The sequence below is a fragment of the Belonocnema kinseyi genome, chromosome 5 (assembly GCF_010883055.1).
Source record: "Belonocnema kinseyi isolate 2016_QV_RU_SX_M_011 chromosome 5, B_treatae_v1, whole genome shotgun sequence".
Taxonomy (NCBI): domain Eukaryota; kingdom Metazoa; phylum Arthropoda; class Insecta; order Hymenoptera; family Cynipidae; genus Belonocnema; species Belonocnema kinseyi.
Genome location: NC_046661.1, coordinates 68,359,954 through 68,379,706, shown reverse-complemented (window position 1 = coordinate 68,379,706; position 19,753 = coordinate 68,359,954). Strand labels below are relative to the sequence as shown.

General features: G+C 37.7%; 1 protein-coding gene across 3 annotated transcripts in view; it reads left to right on the top strand.

Annotated features, from left to right (window-relative positions):
* Positions 1-19,753, top strand: part of LOC117173046 (DNA polymerase alpha subunit B) — a 159,008-nt gene that overhangs the window by 128,438 nt on the left and 10,817 nt on the right. The window contains exons 4-7 of one of the 3 annotated variants that reach the window (XM_033361418.1): positions 229-314; positions 6,556-7,040; positions 7,110-7,359; positions 13,108-13,317. In XM_033361418.1, coding sequence (XP_033217309.1) covers positions 229-314; positions 6,556-7,040; positions 7,110-7,359; positions 13,108-13,317 — 1,031 coding nt within the window. Of the gene's footprint in view, positions 1-228; positions 315-5,394; positions 5,527-6,555; positions 7,360-13,107; positions 13,318-19,753 lie in introns of those variants that run through there. The other 2 variants (XM_033361417.1, XM_033361419.1) reach the window with 2 other exon arrangements.

Below are 19,753 nucleotides of genomic sequence, written 5' to 3'. Positions count from 1 at the left end.
GAATGGATCTCATTGGGGTTTAACGAAAAATATCAGGTTGAAATATTTTTCTGATAAAAAAAGTCCGATGAAACTGCAGTGTATTGCATGTAATGAAAAAAGATCATAGAACATCAATATTTCTCAAAGTTAAAAACTACATATTTTATTCCCTTCTATTTGTAATACTGTATACGTTGTTTGCATATTTATTTTAGTTTTCTTCATAAAATTTTTTTTTTCAAACAGACCAAGCGGTTAAGAAGTCCAGATTTCGGCAGTTCGGGACCAGAAAACAAACTCTTTGCTGTGGAAAGTGTATCAAGCCTCTCTCCGTAAGTGTATAGACTCTGTGATATTTATTATTATGCAAAGTTTACAAGATTTGAAATGATATATGCAAATTAGACAAAATATGAAAAATGCGGATTTGTTAGAGAGTGAAACGGGCCGGTGGATTGTGAGGAGGGAAACGGGGTGGGGCCACCGAAGAAAAACATCTACTGATTTATAGGCTATGTAGTTATCAAAAATAAAAGAGACTCAGCTTTTCCCAGTGATGCTAACGGACCGCAACATTTTCAACTGCGCATGTACCGAAAAGCGATGGTCTTCATAAAATTACATAGTATCAACTTGTAATATTACATTAATAATCAATTATATAAAGAAATTAGCTATTTCTAAAATTTAATTTAATTAGTTTTTTTTTTAAACGAAAATTTGTTCTAAATATTTATCTGTATTATTATTAATGGTATTTATTGATTTCAAATAGACTCGCGCTTTTCGGCACATGCGCAGTTGAAAAAGTCGCTTCCCCGAATTTTACTGATTGTTTTTTATACTAAGAGATGTCGGCAGGCGTCGATTGGCATGAAGAAATATATTGTTTGCTTGAAAAAATATGAAGGACATCTATGAAACGAACATTCAATACACTGAAACAATGATTTCGTGGGGAATTTAGCATTTTGCGGTTGCTAAACAGACGTGGAAAGTAGCATTTCTTACATTTTTAAATTAAAAAATAAATAAAAAAAAATATGATCAACATCACTTTTTAAACCACTGTGTCTGCGCTTTTCGATCAAAAATTACTTTATAGCAGGGTCGGAATCCCGTATAGTAATGTCATGGGCTAGGGTTCATCAGAATAAATTATACTATGTTATATAAAATAATAATTTTTATATTAGTATTATTTTATTGCAAGATTTTTTAATAATCTCGAACAATTAAAATATTTTCCGTTCAAAATGTGGCGTCTGGCTTGAAAGAAATACTACTAACAAAATTATGTCCAATGAAAAATGTATTTGTATTATACAGATAAGTATAATACATGACATTTGTTATTTGTAACTACTAATTGTTTAAGTTAGAGAAATATTCACAAATGCAAGAAATGCTAGAAGAAAGGGGTTTGGAGGAAATCGCAGAAATAATGACATCAACTTTCTGTCAGACAACATCTGTGAAAACTAGTGAGCATTTAGAATAATTAGGCAGTCGGCCGACTCTCGGCGTTAAAAAGAATGTGAGACAAAATTCTTCTAAGCGCTTAACGCGTTTTAGGCAACCAGTAGAGTACAAGGATAAACTTCGGAATAACGCTCCATTTTCAGGATGAGAAACATAAAAAAACTCATGAAAATCATGGCTTTTTCCGAGAAAATTGGTGATAAATATGATAAAGTGTAACTGATTTGAGTACAGTATCCCCTATCAAGTCAGTTTGCGTCACAGATTAAAACACGTTGGAAAAAGTTAGGGGTGTTAACTTTAATATTTTTATGACTATACAGAGGACTGCCTTCTCGTCCCCTACGAGACGATGGAAGGGGGTAGGGATTTGACAAAAAATATTTCTCTGACTAGTAAGTGCCAGTGAGAGGGGTACCTCCCCGCTTCCTTCGAGTAGTTGGAAACGGGTAGTGGTTTGACCAACATTGTTGCTGTGACTAGTCAAGGGGTTGCCTTCCCGCCCCTTTTATGAGACGATGGAAAAGGATAGGGTTTTGACCAAAATTTTTCCTGCGATCAGTCACGGAGGTGCCTTACCGCCCCCATGTAATGCTGAAATAGGTTGGGGGTTTGATCAAATCTATTTCTGTTACTAGTTACCTTTCAGCCACTGAAAAAACTTCGAGAAGGTGTAGGGGTGTGCCTTAAATTATTTGCTGGACCAATCACAGGGTTGTCGCCCTTCACGAGACATTGAAAAGGTGTAAAGGTTTGACCACCATTATAACTGTGACCATTTACAGGGATACTTCCCCCGCGTTACGTTGGAAAGACTTATGGGAATAACCAACATTATATCTGTTACGAGTGGCACCGGTACCTTACCGCCCTCACGTGACATTGGAAAGGTGTAGCGGTTTGACCAACATTATTTCTTTAACCAGTGACAGCAGTGCCTTTCCAACCCATACGAAACGTTGGAAAGGGGTAGGCGTTTAACCAACATTGGATTGTTGACCAGTCACAGGGGTGCCTTCCAGCCAACATTCTTACGTTTTACAATTTCTTTACCAACATTATTTATATGGCCAGTGAGAGGGGTGCTGCCCCTCACAAAACGTTGGAAAGGTTTAGGGATTTGACAAACATTATTTCTGTGACCAGTGATAGCTGGGCCTTCCCGCCCCTCAAGAGAAGTTCGAAAGGAGTAGGTGTTTGAGTAAAATTATTTCTGTGATCACGCTTACAGTGCGGCAGGTATTGACTGAAACCGCTTTCCGAGTTGCCGCCAGTACCCTACTGACTCCAAAATGTTCAATATGTTCAGTGTATTCTACGCGCACATTGCCTGTAGACGAAGAATTGAAAAAAATAGCATGCAAAAAGTTAATTGAAACCATTCAATTGTTATTTGATTTAATATTAAAAATTTTTTTTTATTTATATTGAATTTGTGTTATAGACCGTGGGCTCACAACGTAAATGGGAGCGTGATACGGATAAGGCCAATTTTCACATGAGATGTTCGTCTGATGATGAGGAACGTAAAAACGGGTGCCTGGCAAGTGTGAGTGGATGCGTTCACCTGTGGCGACCTGTCAAAGGTGCGAATTTTTGGCAGTTAACTTACGTGACTCGGATAAGGTTGAAAATTGGTGTACATGTAGGGGCTGACATTAGAAATAGCACCTGCGCATTGCCAGGCACTTACCTGGATGCAAAAGTGTTGCCAGGCGGATTCGAAGTCGCCGGACATTCAGGTGAAATTTCTTGAAATTGATTTTACAGGAAAAAGTTTGAAATAAAAGTTGGTCCACTCCCAGAGATGCATATTTTCATTGGTATATAATTTTTTGATAAAATTGATATATTTGGAGAAAACATCGATTAAAGAAATACCATAACAATAAAAAACCCTTTTTATTGACAACAAGTGATTTTTTCGAAAATTCTTAAGAGACAAAAGGTAATCTATTACAGGTATACTCCAAGATGGATAAGAAGTATTTGTTCAAAATGTTAATATTTAACAAGCTATTCGCATTTTTCCTTCTTTTTCCCATTTTTTCAATCACCTGCTGTATCTTTAGCAATTTAAAAGAAGGTGTGCTCAAAATTAGTACACGAATAAAGTAAGTCTTGTGCAATGAATTAGCGTCAGCCACTTTCAATTAAAACAATAACTTATTCTGCTATAAATAATCATAATCAGTGTCACGTTCTCAGCTTCTGATTATCGTAGAAAGTTGTAATAAAGATGAATATGACTATAAAAATTAAACAACAAAATCGCTTTACTTTAAAATACCCATTATTTATTATTGTTAAAGTTTATGTTTTCTCGTCGAGATACGTTCAATCTTTATTACCGTGACGAATGTCAAGTTTCCCAGACCCAGCGTGAGTCATTGGCGTAGGCATTACAAATTCTTCGTGCTGCATTTTTAATGGAGTTCTATAGCATTAAAAATGCAATCGTAATGCCTACGCCAGTGACCCACGCTGGGTCTGGGAAACTTGACATTCGTCACGGTAATAAAGATCGAACGTATCTCCGCGACAAAACATAAACTTTAACAATAATAAATAATGGGTATTTTAAAGTGCAGCGATTTTGTTGTTTAATTTTTATAATCATATTCATCTTTATTACAACTTTCTACGATAATCAGAAGCTGAGAACGTGACACCGATTATGATTATTTATAGCAGAATAAGTTATTGTTTTAATTGAAAGTGGCTGACGCCAATTCATTGCACAAGACTTACTTCAATCGTGTACTAATTTTGAGCACACCTTCTTTTAAATTGCTAAAGATACAGCAGGTGATTGAAAAAATGGGAAAAAGAAGGAAAAATGCGAATAACTTGGTAAATATTAACATTTTGAACAAATACTTCTTATCTATCTTGGAGTATACCTGTAATAGAGTACCTTTTGTCTCTTAATAATTTTCGAAAAAATCACTTGTCAATAAAAAGAGCTTTTTATTGTTATGGTATTTCTTTAATCGACGTTTTCTCCAAATATATCAATTTTATCAAAAAATTATATACCAAAGAAAATATGCATCTCTGGGAGTGGATCAACTTTCGTTTCAAACTTTTTCTTGTAAAATCAATCTCAAGAAATTTCACCTGAATGTCCGGCGACTTCGAAGCTGCCTGGCGACACTTTTGCATCCAGGTAAGTGCCTGGCAATGCGCAGGTGCTATTTCTTATGTCAGCCCCTACATGTACACCAATTTTCAACTTTATCCGAGTCACGTAAGTTAACTGCCAAAAATTCGCACCTTTGACAGGTCGCCACAGGTGAATGCATCCACTCACACCTGCCAGGCACCCATTTTTACGTTCCTCATCATCAGACGAACATCTCATGTGAAAATTGGCCTTATCCGTATCACGCTCCCATTTACGTTGTGAGCCCACGGTCTATTAACAGTTATGTGAAATATTCGCTCTAGAAATTGATGATTACTCAAAATGCAACATATAAAAAGTTTAATAAAATTAAATAAAATTATTGGAAAAGCACCCACGTTACATGTGTAATCTAAATGTAAATTGTTTGATATCAAAAACCTTAAAGCGTGACAATTTTAGTGTTAAATTTAAACTTTGAATGTTAGAATTATAATTGTTTTACTTTTGTTAATTATTAATTTTAAAGTTAAATTGCTCAATTTGACTAATTGAGCAATTATTCATTTCAAATGGCGTATTAAAAAAGAGTTCAGTTATAAACACAATTCATAATCGTTACATTTTTATTGTTTCTGGCTTATAACTGTTACAAAATTATATAATTTAAAAAATTTACCCATTCATTCTTCAATTATAGGACATTGAAAATGATAGCGTGAATTTATCTATTGGAATCAGGAATCGTTCAACTGTTCAATTGATTAAAGTTTGAAATTGTTCAATTAAATAGTTGATAGAGTTTTTTAGCTTTAATGTCAAAAGTTTAAAACTAAAAAGACCGCAAGAATTTTTTTTCATTTACTGTAGCGGCCACAGGGCGGGTCCAACTATGAAAATAAATACAGGAATATGGTTCAGGAATTCAATTTGAGGTAAAAGGAGTATTTTTTCTGAAAAGGGATTATTTTTAATAATCTTGTTGTAAGAAACTTCTTTTTAGTAAGAAACGTCTTTTCTTTAATTTAGAGTTCCCGCATATTACGTAGTCATTTTTGTTTCAAACAATTTTATTTTTGGGTAGCTCTGAAAAAGTCTCTCAAATGCCTGAAGACTTTCTATTAATAAAAAAAAACTAGATTTTTTTAATAACTTTTCATTTCAGTAACAAAATCGATCATATTATTATTTAATTTAACGGAGTTTGAAAAAAATAAAAAATAATATGCAACTGCACTTGAGGTGAAAAATAAGTTTTTGTCAATGTATTAAAAAAATAAAGTTTTGTGCTACTTGCTTGTTATTATTGCACATCATTTTTTAAAAAGCTATAATTTCATCGATATCAAATCGATTCCGTATAAAAAACATAATTTCTTTAGATTTTGGTGCTATTCTCAAGGAGGTGATTCTGTAATTTATTCTTATTTTCTTACAATTTTAAAGTCTTATTTGTAGCGATTATAGCAAAGTAAAAAGAAATTTAAATTTCGCGTATCCGAGTTTTGCACCACTTAACTGCGGTGGTTATAACCACCCCTGTGGCCTATTTGAGATTTTTAAGGTTAACTCACACGTTTCGTTGATACAATTACAATGGCCTTTTTAATGAATAATTTGTTCACTATAATATAAAATATAATATTAAACAACCTGCTCTCCATATTTTGACTGTTTTCCCCTCCTGCATATATTCCGACGGGTGAAATAAAGTATCGTCGCTATTTCGCAATACTGCTTTCCAAAAGTATAACCTAGTAAGTATTTTTTCTGATAGAGGTCACTGTCCTATGCAGAAATGTTGAAAAAGGTTCAAAAGGTATTAGAAAAATGACTCCTAATTTTTTCTCTAATCTCCACTTTTTTTCATCATTCAAAATATGATAAAAATGGATTTCATGATAAATAGGCCTGTCAATGCTTGATCTATTTTTTATTAATCTGATCTTTTCTGGGTTTTACAGAAGCACTCCAAGTCGTTCCTCAATAAAATCAGGACCTGGTAAAGTATTAGTTTCTTATGGAGACAAAATAAAATCATGGAAAAACGAGAAGCATGTTCGTGTTACAATAAACCGAACTGATGATCCCCACGTTCCAAACTGTACAGGGTACATGTTTGACGTAATCACTGATGCAGCCGCCCAACGAGCTGTCGCTTGCATGAAATTAGGGAAAAAGGTTTGCAAAAAGTGGAGTAAAATCCAGGATGATACGTTAATATGTACGTCGGACGTGAAAAAAGTTTTTCAAACAAATTTCGTAACTTGGGGTCGGGTTCGCTGCGACATGCAAGGGAAGCTCAACAAAGTTTCAACAGAATTGGAAGGTATTTTCCCCTATCGTGATGTGATTGGAAATATGAAGATCAAGTCGAACGTCGTACCTGTGGATTTAAGTAAAGTTGCAGAATATTCGATTTTTCCCGGTCAGATTTTAGCAGTTGAAGGTACAAATATAACGGGAAACCTTTTGGAAGCGAAGAACGTCTTTTCTAATGGATATGCTTTACCTTCAGATGATCCTAAATTAAAAAATGATATTAATATAATGATTGCGGCTGGACCGTTCACGACAATCGATGATTTGAGTTATGAACCTCTGATCAACCTTTTGGATCGAATAAAGGAGGAAGAACCTCATATTCTTATTTTAATTGGTCCTTTCGTTGAGTATACGCATCCACAAATTGGATGCGTACTAAATCATCGTACTTGTCAAGACTTATTCGATAAAACAATTCGTACCGTAATGGAAAGTTTAAAAGGGTAAGGATTCATTTAAATATAATAACAGTTTTTCAATTAATATGCAGTTATTTCAATTATGCATTAAGTTTGAATACATAAACTTATGTCTATACATTCTCTAAATCCCACGCACACTATTTTCTATTAGAAATAAACTTCAGAAACATTAAATATATTAAATAATTGGAGATAGATACTTGTAAAAAAATAATAAAAAAGAAAATATTTATGGATATTTCCCTACTAGCCGACAAACTTTTTCATGTTTTAATTGTCGAAGAGTCTTATATAATATATAATGTGTGGCTGACTTTTGGCATGTTGTCTATTCTTACTAGAGCTGTCCTACAGATTTCTTTAGTAGTTTTTGCCATGTTTCAAATTGTGAATGTGATGTAACCGACACGAAAAGCACTTAAGGCACCAATAGATAGAAAAAAATACGCCCATTGCCTGGGAGTACTTAAATAATCACTTCTAGAATTGGCAGTGTGATGTCACTCGTGATCCTAGTGTGTCTAGTCCCTTATTTTATATTTATTTGCTTTTTCTAGACGGCTCATCGCGTGAGCCCATTCACCGAGCGTGATTAGTGTCGCCAATATGGGCGTAGCCCTCACTGCTTCTGTAAAACCCCTAAACGCTAGAAATTGTATTTGTCGCAGCCCTTTCTGAATCGTTATAAGTTTCATCCGTAGCCTCCGTCAGCCTCCTACCACAAAATGCGGAAATGTCAACTGTCGACACTTTGTACTTTCTCGTGAAAATGACCAGTCATCAGCGTATCCCTCTGTGTAATACCACTTCTTATTCTTCACACGAAGAATGCCATCTACTACAATACATCACAAAAGGGCGACAGGCCACCCCCCCCCCCCTCTGGGCATCTATGAAGGTGTCCACAGTATAACCTCCCTGTTCCAGCTGTTGCTCGAATTTTGTCACGACAGCAAGGAGCGAACTTTCTACCGAACAGCATGCCTCAAAGGCGTGCTGATCGCCATGCATCGTGGAGGCTAAAAGCACCTCATCCCTGATATATCTCTCGATCAGCCTCTTCAGTGTCTTAAGGATGAAGGACGTTAATCTGGTTGATCGGAATTTTTTAGCAGCAGTGTAGTCTTCCCTATCAGGTTTGGGATTCAAGGCCACTCTGCCATCCTTCCATGCCGATGGGACGTATTTCAGAACAACGCTTTCCCAAATTATTTTGTACAGGGGCGGGGGGACGAAATTCATTACCTTTTTTAAGAGCGCTGGATAGACGCCATCTGCCCCTCATGATTTCAAGGGACAGAAGAATCCAACGGCCCATTTAATCGTCTTGGAAACAACGACATTGGCGGCGAAATTCCAGTCGGCCTTCTCCCTCTCTTGGCTCGAACCTTATACTTCTCTGTCGGTTTGAGTTTCCTGAAAACCCGGGAAGTGAACTTCCACAAGTGGTTCAGCGTAGTTTCACCGTCTTGGAGAAACGCACGGTCATTAAGCTTAATGAGCCCGAGGCGAGTTTCCGGTTGTTCTTGCCAGGAACTTGTGAAGCGTCGCTCTGTCCGGAATGTTTTTTGGATCTTCGCAAAAGCCCCGCTAATCGTCATGTTTATATATTCTTACATTTGTATGTTTGAAACCGCCGGTTTTCCTAGGGCTAATCGGAACAATATATATTTGTGGTACGAGAGAGACTCATCACTGGAGACACTCCAGCCCTCGATCCTGCTCCTCAGGGGTCATTCATGAAATACGTCATACGTGCTATTAGTAGAAGTCACATTATCCTTTACGCACAGATGACAGAGGGGACCTTCTTCAAGCCTTATCTCATGTGTGTGATACCGGAGGTTTCCTTGCCCTATGTATATTTCTGTTAGGTCCTTGACTTCATTCCTCCCGACCTTGAGTAATTCCTTCGCTCGGTGTTAGTTTAGCTTTGAGCCCAAGAGTGTTTTAGCCTGTCGGCAGCCAATAAAATTTTCTCTTGCTACTAGCTTTGTTAGTCTGTCCCATATCTCATTTCCCTTGATGCCGCTGTGTCCAGGGATCGAGAGCAGATCGACTCGGTTTTATGACGCTAGCTTATTCACTGCCTCAAAGTACTCCCACACTAGTAGCGACGCAGTCGTTATTCTATTCAGGGCTATTATAGCAGCCATGCTGTCTGTGCAGATACAATTTTTTTTATTGCCATACTGCTTTGCATTATAGGCGCACTGGAGCATAGCCACAATCTCTGATTGTAAAACTGTGGCGTAGGACCCTATCGGTATTGCGAAGCCCATTTCATTCCTTCTACGATATACACTGGTTCCTGTGTTCTCCTTGTTCCTGAAGCCTTAATGGTGAGATGGAGGGACCCCAAGCCTATTAGTGCCCCTAGAGCCATCTTGGGTGTCGATTTCGAGGCACCAGTGATGCTTCTCAGAATCATTCCCCTATCCTTTCCGGTCGAGACTTCACAGTAGACAGTTCGAACCTGCTCTACCAGACCACCGCCGCATAGGTTAGCCTGGGTTGAAGGATCTCTATGTAGATCCACAAAAGTGTCTCCGGTTGCAAGCCCCAGGTTTTCCCTACGGATCTCCTACAGAGCCGAAAAGTCGAAAATAGCTTCTTGCCCTTTTTTCCAGGTGCTCGTTCCATGACAGCTTCTTATCCAGAATAACTATTAGATAATTAGCTCGTCCTTTGATTTCCAGTTGTTATGCAGCCAGTTTCGATGTACGCGTAGTTTCCCACTTGTACATTCTAGTGAATACAACTGCATCCGTCTTACTTGGATTGACTGATAGTCTAGTCTTCTTACACCATAAATTTAGTATTCTTATTGCTTGCTGCATTACTCCGAAGAGCGCTTGGGGATGCTGGCCGTGCACGAAAACCAGTATATCGTTCGAATAGCCTATAACGTGGTGGCCCTGAATCGTGAGCAGATGAAGCTCATCATCCGCTACTAGGCACCGCAGCAAGGGCGATAAAAAAACCTCCATGCGAACATCCCGATTCAACGGTTCCACATAAAGTGGTATCACCATTAGTCGTAGTTAGGTTCCTATTGGCCAACATGTGGCCGGTCCAGCCCATGACTGCAACAGGAACACCGTGTGCGATAATGGCCGCTCTGATCACCTCTCCAGAGGTGTAGTTAGAGGCTCCTTCGATATCCATAAAGGTTCCAATCGCGAGGCCCTTCTGCTTCAGTTGACCTTTGATTAGGGTAACTGCTTTGCTTAGGGCCGTCTCAACCGAGTGACCAGCCCTATAGGCATGTTTACTTGTGAAGTGGCCTACTTGAAAAGACCTTATCGCGGATATATCTGTCCACGGCTCTTTCCACTGTTTTTAGTAGAAAAGGTATGAGGCTAATGGGACGGAAATCTTCGGGTGCAGTATAACCGATCCTGCCTGCTTTTGGAATGAATACTACTCTCGCACCCCTCCATGCCGTTGGAACATAACCCAACGTCCGGCTAGCCCTAGCAAGTCTCACAATCGGCCCTATGATGATTTCACCAGTCCTCTGTAAGAAGACTGGATATATGCCATTCGGACCGGGAGACTTATAAGGATTGGAGGACTTCAGGGCCCATCTAACCATGGCTGAGTTAACAATCTCGTTGGCCAGCCGTCGTTTCGGACCCAGTTAGGCTACATGCGACTTTGATTGTCTCGGAAGTGTCGTCTCCTCTTCTCCTAGCTTTGTAAAGCCCAAGAAATGTGTCTTAATCAAGTGAGCCAAGGTATCGCCGGCAGACTGAGTATAACCCGCCGGGCAATTTCAAAGTGCTGAGAATAGCATCCGGATTTCGAGAAAGCACGTTATCCAGTTTAGCTGCCTCTACTCCTTTCTCGATGTCAGTGCAAAATTTGGTTCAGCTTTCATGCTTTGCCTTACGTATTGCACTCCTATATTTATACCTCATCATCATAAACGAGGTTCATAGTACCTTTGGTTTGCCAGTACTGGCACGTCTGCACCTCCATCTAGTTTCCCTGCGAAGCTCTTCGAGTTTCCCATTCCACCAGTGCCTTCTCAGCCTCTCGGACTTTTGAAGGTCGACATTTACTTTCATAAGTAGATTTTATAGCTTTCGTGAAAATCTCCACATACTTTATGGTGAAAGTTTGCATCAGAGCCTACCAACAGAGGAATCCTGTTCTCCTATCAGTGCGGAATCAGATCTTCCACCTTCCCTAGTGTCTGGATAAGAGTTTAGGAACCATAGTCGCATCCATACCTTTGAAGGCTATGCTTGTGCTCGGTTAATTTTCGCGCGCTTTCTTATATATGGAGTCACGCTCGGCCAAGCCTTTAATCCTTTCCCGGTATAACCAGTGTTTTTGGATTAGGGCAAGCCCTGTCTGCTTCCTACGGCGCCTAGAGGGGTCACCTGGAAGGTAACCCACTCTGCTCTTAGATCGGGTCGTTAACCTCGAGCTCTTCCCCTCCGGTCCGGGTCTCTTTCTGTTCGAATAAACCGTTCTACCTTTATAGATTCTGCGTACCCTTGATCTCCAGGTACGCTACCAGATATACGCAACCTTCACTGCAATGGACCTCTACTTGACAAAGATATCATTGAATCTAGGCTGCGCTTTCTTCGGGGTAACTCATCAATCTGTTTAGAGAATTTTTCCCTCAGCCTGTCCTATTCCTCGGGAGTTAGACAGGCTTCAGGATAACCCAACTCAATGGCAACTTTCGCCATGGCGTCATGGCCCCTTGTGAGGTGCTTCGGCTGCTATTTGCAAGCCGCGCCAAGCGGGCTCTACTTCTCTGTGCACCACTACGGTTCCTCTTCATTACGCAGAGCCCCATTCGCTGTTCTTTTACCCTAGCAACAAGATTGTTATCATCGATGTCAGAAGTCTGGGCCACTCCTGGTGGACCGGCCCCTGAAGAGCCGCCCACCTTTGGCGGTGGGTTGGATGAGGGTCCTGGATCAGAGGCCTCATTGTTTTTATTAGTTTCTTGTGTGTCACCTGATTTGAAACTGTCGCGTCCCTGCCTTGATTTAAGATGGCGCGCCGAGATGTTCAAGGAACCTTTTTATTAGCCCCTGGAGCTTAACCTCTTTATGCAGCCTCTCTGGTTCACCTATTCCAGGTCTATAGTTCGATGAGACAATTAAGCCCTACCACCAGCCACATGGTCCCACGAACGCTAGAGAGAGTTGTGCGATGCACAAGTGTTTTATTCCTTATTAGTTCTTTTTCTTCATTACGGGTGTGCATAATGTACTATATGCCAAAAGTCATTACATTTTTTTGATATACGATGAAACCCGATTATAATGAAAGCTTAAAGTCATTTAGTAAATACCTGAAAACTGTTCCTCAATCTGAATTTTAAAGAAACTCACTTTTTTATTATATATTTTCTTGATAAATGCAAATACAAATTTAATTTTTCTACAATAGTATGTAAAGTCGCGAAATACGATGCGGGCTGAAATACTGTGTTTACATCCCTAGGGTTGAAACATTTTTTTTAGCTCTAGAGTAGACACGTTGGTAGGTGGGGTCTACAGGTACCTCAACTCGAATTTTCAATAGATTTGCTATGAAAATTAATATGCATTACTAGGAATATAACACAACGATTGCAACTCGTGTGAAGGGAGCCCTTGCTTCGCTCGGGCAGCAAACTTCACTCTCGTTGCAATCGCTGTGTTTCATCCCTTGTAATTCAACATACTGTTTGAAGTGATCATCATTTTTTTATTTACTAAATTCTGTAGTTAGCAAATATAATATAATTATTTACAGGAAATGTACTCAAGTAGTAATTGTAGCGTCCTATCGAGATGCTCATCATGAACCAGTTTATCCAACTCCGCAATACTATTTGCCTAGGTCATTGCAAAATCCAAATCTTCATTCTATGCCAGATCCGTGTATGCTTAATATTGACGGCCTGACGATAGGAATATCTGCCGTTGATATCCTGAAACACCTTGGAAACGAGGAATTGAGTTCGTAAGTATTGAGCTAAACTTTCAGCGTTTAAGGACAATGAAATTTAATATAAAACTATGAATCATGTGCAATGTCTTAAAAAGTAGATAGTATCTTCACTAGCCTGGGATGTTGTTACACTACTATCGGCATCAAAAATGCAGTCGATCTTCTTTCTTTTGAACGCCTAAAAAGTAATCCATAGTGGGTTTTAGGGATACTAAGATTTTTTAATTATTATCCTGTCATTTGTTATATGTTTGACAAAGGTCAGTCAACTTTGGCACCACTGAGAAGTTTCCAGTCAAAATTTTATTAGTTGTTCGCACCTAAATAATATCCTCCGGAAGATATCAAGAGTACTAAAATGAAGTTTTTTCACTTTGAAGTTTGACCTGTTTAACAATAAATTATTGCAAAACTTACTAACAGCCATTAGCCAGTCAACGTGTTTTGTACTTTTTACTAAGAAAAACTGAAATTTTCTCAAGTACTAAAATGACGTCTATAGAACTGTCGTAAGCTCCCAGGCTATACACAAAAGGTTTCGTTATTTACACGATTTACGTTTATCCTATATGAGAAAAGTCGAACATGCGTCGCGTTATGCGTTATAATTAGCGTTACCCTTGCTACTAACTAACTACATGAAGATAAATATTTCGAATAGCACTGAAAAGAACGTATCTTAGTAAATTAGAATAGGCTGATGAGACACAATGAAGATGAATCTGTACTTTGTATTAAAATTGGTTTTACTATGAATATAAACTTCATAGGATTAAGAGACAAACAAGAAGAAAATAACACACAGAAGTCTCTGAAGTGCTGAGAACAATTGCCTACTGAATACTGACAGGGGTGTGTCCAACAAACTGCGTTAGAATATAAAATGTATGTATCAGTGTCACCTTAAACTAAGGCAGTATAGGTAAGAAGCGAATCACGTGAAATCCACTGAATAATAATAAAACCAAACGTACTCACAGTCGTGATTAAATCTAAAATCCCGAATATACCGCCTGCCTCGTTGCTGTTGGCGCCAAACTGTGGCCTGGTGCTCAAATTTGGTCGGTTATAATACAGCCAAATATCGTCTTCTGAGCTGTCGGCGTATCTTCTGTTTGTTTCCTTAATCGTTCCAGAATAAGACATCTGATTTTAGCAGGAAGGCCAATCCTAGTCATACAGTCATTAACCAGAACTAAGCCTCGCAGGTGATGCCACTCGGAATTAAGAGTGGTGTCGTTTGCTCGATAGATGGTGGCTTATCGAGCGATAAGGGCATTAGTCTTCATCAAAGCATCACCCATGAAGCATTGAATGACGCTTCCCGGAACACTCATGTCACCGTTTTATTGAATGACAACCTGAGGCGCGATGTCGGTTTAAGCAGTTTAAACAAAATTACTTAGATTCAACGAACTCCTGGGGTTGGTTTGAAGTTTTCTACTTGAGTTTCTGACATTGGAACAAGAAGTGTTTTCTGAGCAAAAAAAAACCTTTAATTTGTCGACGTTGGCATTATGAGACTTGAAACCTGCTGGTTTTTCTGACTTCGAAGAATGATAATTCCTTGGAGGTGCAAATAATAACGCTTGATTCGTGTTGAAACGCTGAAAGGGCATGTAGACAAAAAGATCATCCCATTGATCAGTTGGACACTTAAAAGAAACCAATGCTTTCGCAGCCTCACTGAATTTTTTCAACAATGAACGTAACTCTGATAAACTATCTCTAGATATTACTGATGAATCGGAGAGTTTGGCTAACTGACTATTTATTAAGACTCTATTATTTTCGTATTTAGACAACAAAGTCTTCCATGCCCTCTCGAAATTCTCAGCGCTAGTCGAGATATTGGCGATTAATTGAGCAAGCTCACCTGAAAGACTAAAATTTACATAGTTTCTAGACCCGTAAAGATAGGCCAATTATTTAGGTTGAAAGACCCTGATGAATTGGAGCGTTTTCACTTTTAAAGACGAGAGACTCGAAATTATCGATGGAGTCATTGCAGCAAGTCTTCATAGCCCAGTACTTTATATACTTTTCGTCAAATTTTGTCCACTTTTTTCCAAGCCTCATGGCGGTTTTATTACATTAGGATTGATTTTATCTGCACCCGGCTTTTTTAGATTCATAATAGTGTTGCATATGCTATTAATATTTTCTTGCTATTGAGAAACATATTGTGAAAAAGAGAAAATGTTTACGAATTTATTTCAAGACGCGACGCAACAGATACACATATCGTGTTATGGAATGACATGACAGCTCGTGAAGAAGGAATTCTGCCGTAAAACAGGAGAAGTCATAACTACATTTTGGATGAGTCACCTGCCATCCCAATTTCGATTAGGTTGACAGGGTACTTTTCTTGTTTGGACGGCAGAATTTTCGAGTAAAGGTGAACCACTCGTAGTGGCTGTCTACCGCCAGACCGATGAAGTTTCGTCACTCACTCTATCTATAGTGTACAGTGTGCACTGCAATGTTACACCAGTCCGTATGCACAAAATCAGAACTGTACTTGAGGCTCCTCTGCAAAATGGCACGCTCTGAAAGCCACGTACAACGTGTTACCGTAGACCAGAGCTGTGTGACATAGGTCGTGTGACATAGTCGGTAAACAAGCACAGTTGATGCACTTTGTCTGCAAGTTCTTGCGCTTATGCTATGTTGATTGTTGATTCCTGGACAGTAAACCTTTCAATTTAATTGTCACTAAGCAATTCACTAATATACATTTCTAAAACATTATTGCACCACCAGAGATAAGGCGGGAGATTGCTCATGCCGTGTATTTGTTTTCGACTGATCTACCAAATCACGCCCTCTGGACCTTAGACTTTCGAGCACGAAAATTAAAGGTCCACATAAATTTGAAATTAAATAAATGATATTTCCGAATAATAAAATAGTTATGAGTAATATTTATCTGTGCCGTCCTTGTGTATCAACCGACGTCGGGTGTGAGTCTGATGTATATTTTGAGTACAACAGGGAATTGAAGTTGCATGTGCATGAACAGCTAGGTTCAAGTGTGTGTTTAACCCTGACAAGCAATTTTGTCTCTTGCGACGACTTCAGCTAAGTTCAAGCGTTCAGAAGAAACAATTGCAATTACAAGAGTGTGTCTATTATCTTTTTAAATCAGGTGGATTCGATTTTCATAAAACTTTAAAATAATTTTTTTTTTCAATCATTCTATTACTTAAACATGTTCGCGATAAAATATTAGTTCACCGAAATTCTGTGCAAGAACAAAAAAAAATTAAGATGGATGCTAGGGAAACAGGAACATTCCACGAGTGCAAAGTCCCGGTCCCTACGTGTATCAAATACTATCTTCCATGAAAAATGCATGGAAACTCTATTAAATCCCATCAAAAAAGAATATTCGATGATAGTACTCTCTCAGATAACTTATGAATAAATTAGAAGGCCTACCCATTCTTATTTATTTTTTTGTTTATAACAGATTTCACAAAGCGATTATAGACATAATATGAAATAATATTAATATATTTTTTTAGAATGAAATTTACAGTACACCCTACCGATAGAAATCTCAGAGTATTCTTAGGCGAAATAGCTTGGCCAGTTTGAGACTATCTGCAGGTTCGATTTGAATGATTTAGTTTTAGAGATAGTCAGAGAGATTTTGGTCATTTTCAAGGTTCTTTTAGAGGTCCTTTTATGAGTGATGCGACGGTCATATAATGAATCTTTTTTATTCATCATGTACCGGGCGGGAAGTGTTATTTACAATAGTTGGCCGTCACTAACCCGACTCTCCCTTTTTGAATTTTTCTTCAAATTATTAACTTTTTTTTTAATTGATGAATTTTTTCATGGTACTTATTTATAATTATAACTTATACACTAATAATATACAATTTTCTAGTTGAATTAAAAAATTTTGTCTTTTTTGGCGTACATTTCGACATAGAACTGCTCGAAAAAACCGGAAATGATTTAAAATTCCGGCACGCCCCAGCTTCCAGCGGCATCTATGTTCCATATGTCGATGGTGCTCAAGCACTCACTTGTAATGACATTCAAACTCCAACCGCTAATGGGATCCAAGCCTTCCTCTATTGCGCAATGCAAACACCTATACCTAATGACACCCAGCAACCTCATGAAAAAGTGAGAGAAGACTGCCTCTGAATAGTCTTTTAGAGGCTTAAAGGGACTCCATAGTTCGTATCCAGCCCCTGGACCTGCTCGTTGGTGGCCTATTGTTCCGCCCGAGTCGAGTCAGTACAGTATTCTTCAAGCTACAGTGCCACAGTGAACATGGATGCGAACCATGGAGCAAATAGAAGCAGGTGCAATGAGAAAGAGAAAGAAGAGACAGTTCACAGCAAAGTAGTGTTAAAATTTGACCAATTTTAAATTCAGATTTGAAGTGCAGAGCATTTTTTAAGCAATATAAACATTCTTTTCCATATAATTATTTTATTTGTTGAAAAGGTGTACGAGATAGATTGTCGGTGGTATTGATAATACCTCGAAAAAGGGCTTCATGACGTACGTTGAATCCCGCGATGCTAAAATACTTCAACGTGTCATTCAAGGGTATGTGGGACTTACGCAGGCGCCTCGGAAAAATGTCAGCCGGACTAAATATTTTTTAGTTGAGTATGTTTGGAGAAATGTGTACACCAACAACGATGAACTTTTTTTGAGCCTTTTGGAAGCAGTCAAATACTTTATCCTCAATGAGGGACTAGAGCATGTACTTATAGATAATTTGACCTTTTCGGGACATAAAATCGGCCTTTTTCATGGCAACAAATTTTTTTAACGAAGGATTTTTTTTATTTTTCTCACCCATGTTTTTTTTTATCTGTTACTTTTTACTTTTTTCAGGACTCAGAGAAAAATTGAATCTTATAAAAACTACAAGTCTGAAGTTAAAATTGATCAAATGTTAACACTACTTTGCTCGACACTTGAAGTCTGATCTTAAAATTGTTCGAATCTCTTCTCTCTCTTTCTAATGCCTCTCTTTCTAATTGCACCTGATACTGCTTGCTCTACGGTTCGCATCCATGTTCGCTGTAGCATTGTAGCTTGTAGAAGACTGTACTGTCGGGACTCGACTCGGGCGGAACAATATGCCCCCAACGAGCAGGTCAAGGGGCTGGATACGAACTATGGAGTTCCTTTAAGCCCTTTTCGATGATGAACTACACTGTTAGAAAAATCTGACTGAATTTCAATGCACATGTATTGGAAGTTTTTTCCACTCACGTACATTAAATTTAATTTATCGTGCATTGAAAAGTTAGTTGAAGGTGTCTTGAATTTCATGTACGTGTACATTAATTTTCAGTTACATGAGTGGAAAAAACTTCCAATACATGTATTTAAATTTTAATTGATGTACTTTAATTTTCAGTTACATGAATGAAACAAACTTCCAATAAATGTAATTCAATTTTAATGCATGTATTTTAATTTGTGGTTACATTTGAGTGGACCAATTACTTATTGTGCATGTATTCAAATATTATTTAATTAATCAAATGCGGTAATTTTTCAGCATACATTAACAATTTAAGTGCGTTCGGCCAACTACTTTGACAAAGCATAGAATCTTTCTATAAATTTTCATTTGTTGATATAACTATACATTTACTTTGATACATTAACGATTTTATAGTAGTTATGTCGGTTAATACAAAATTTGTAGAACGTGCTTACTAAGATAAAGTACTTGGCCCATGCTATGCTTATTTTATTTGTGTTATTATTATTATTATTTATATACCTTGACATTTAGAAGTAGATTGTTATCGTGCCAAAAACCAGATCCTTGAAATAAAGTTTTTTTATGTTTTTAAGGATATCGACATAATATTAATGACGATACCCTTTCTGATAAAACATCAATTTTAGTTGAGAAATGGTACACTCATAACAAAAACATTCATTTTAACAAGTGCTGTATGGAATCTGAATTTTTTTAAATATTGCTTCTCACCAATTGTAAAGTATGGTTGATTGTTAATAAATGATGGATTCTTTTTCTGGAGAATAATTCATGGGAAAGTTACTGTTCCCAGTTTCAAAAGTGAATTTTCCTGTGGATAATTTCGTTGAAGAAGTTGGAAAAAAGAGATCAATTCAAATTTTTATGCATAATATTCAAATTTGAAACATTAGAGATGTAGAAAATTTTCTCTGTAAAAATATACCCTGGATTACTGAAATGCAATCATTTTCATAAATTGATGAGAATCGACAGACAGAAAAAATTGATTCACAATAAATATTACTGTAACAATTATGTTCCGCAATTCTCAGATTCTTTTCATTGAAGTTCGTGTTTTTCATATCTTGAGAAAAATCAAAAAAATGTAAAAGTCTCAGAACCATAGAAAACTGTTTTTTTCAGAGACCTGATTTTATGATACCTAAGATTAGTCTAATATACCAAATT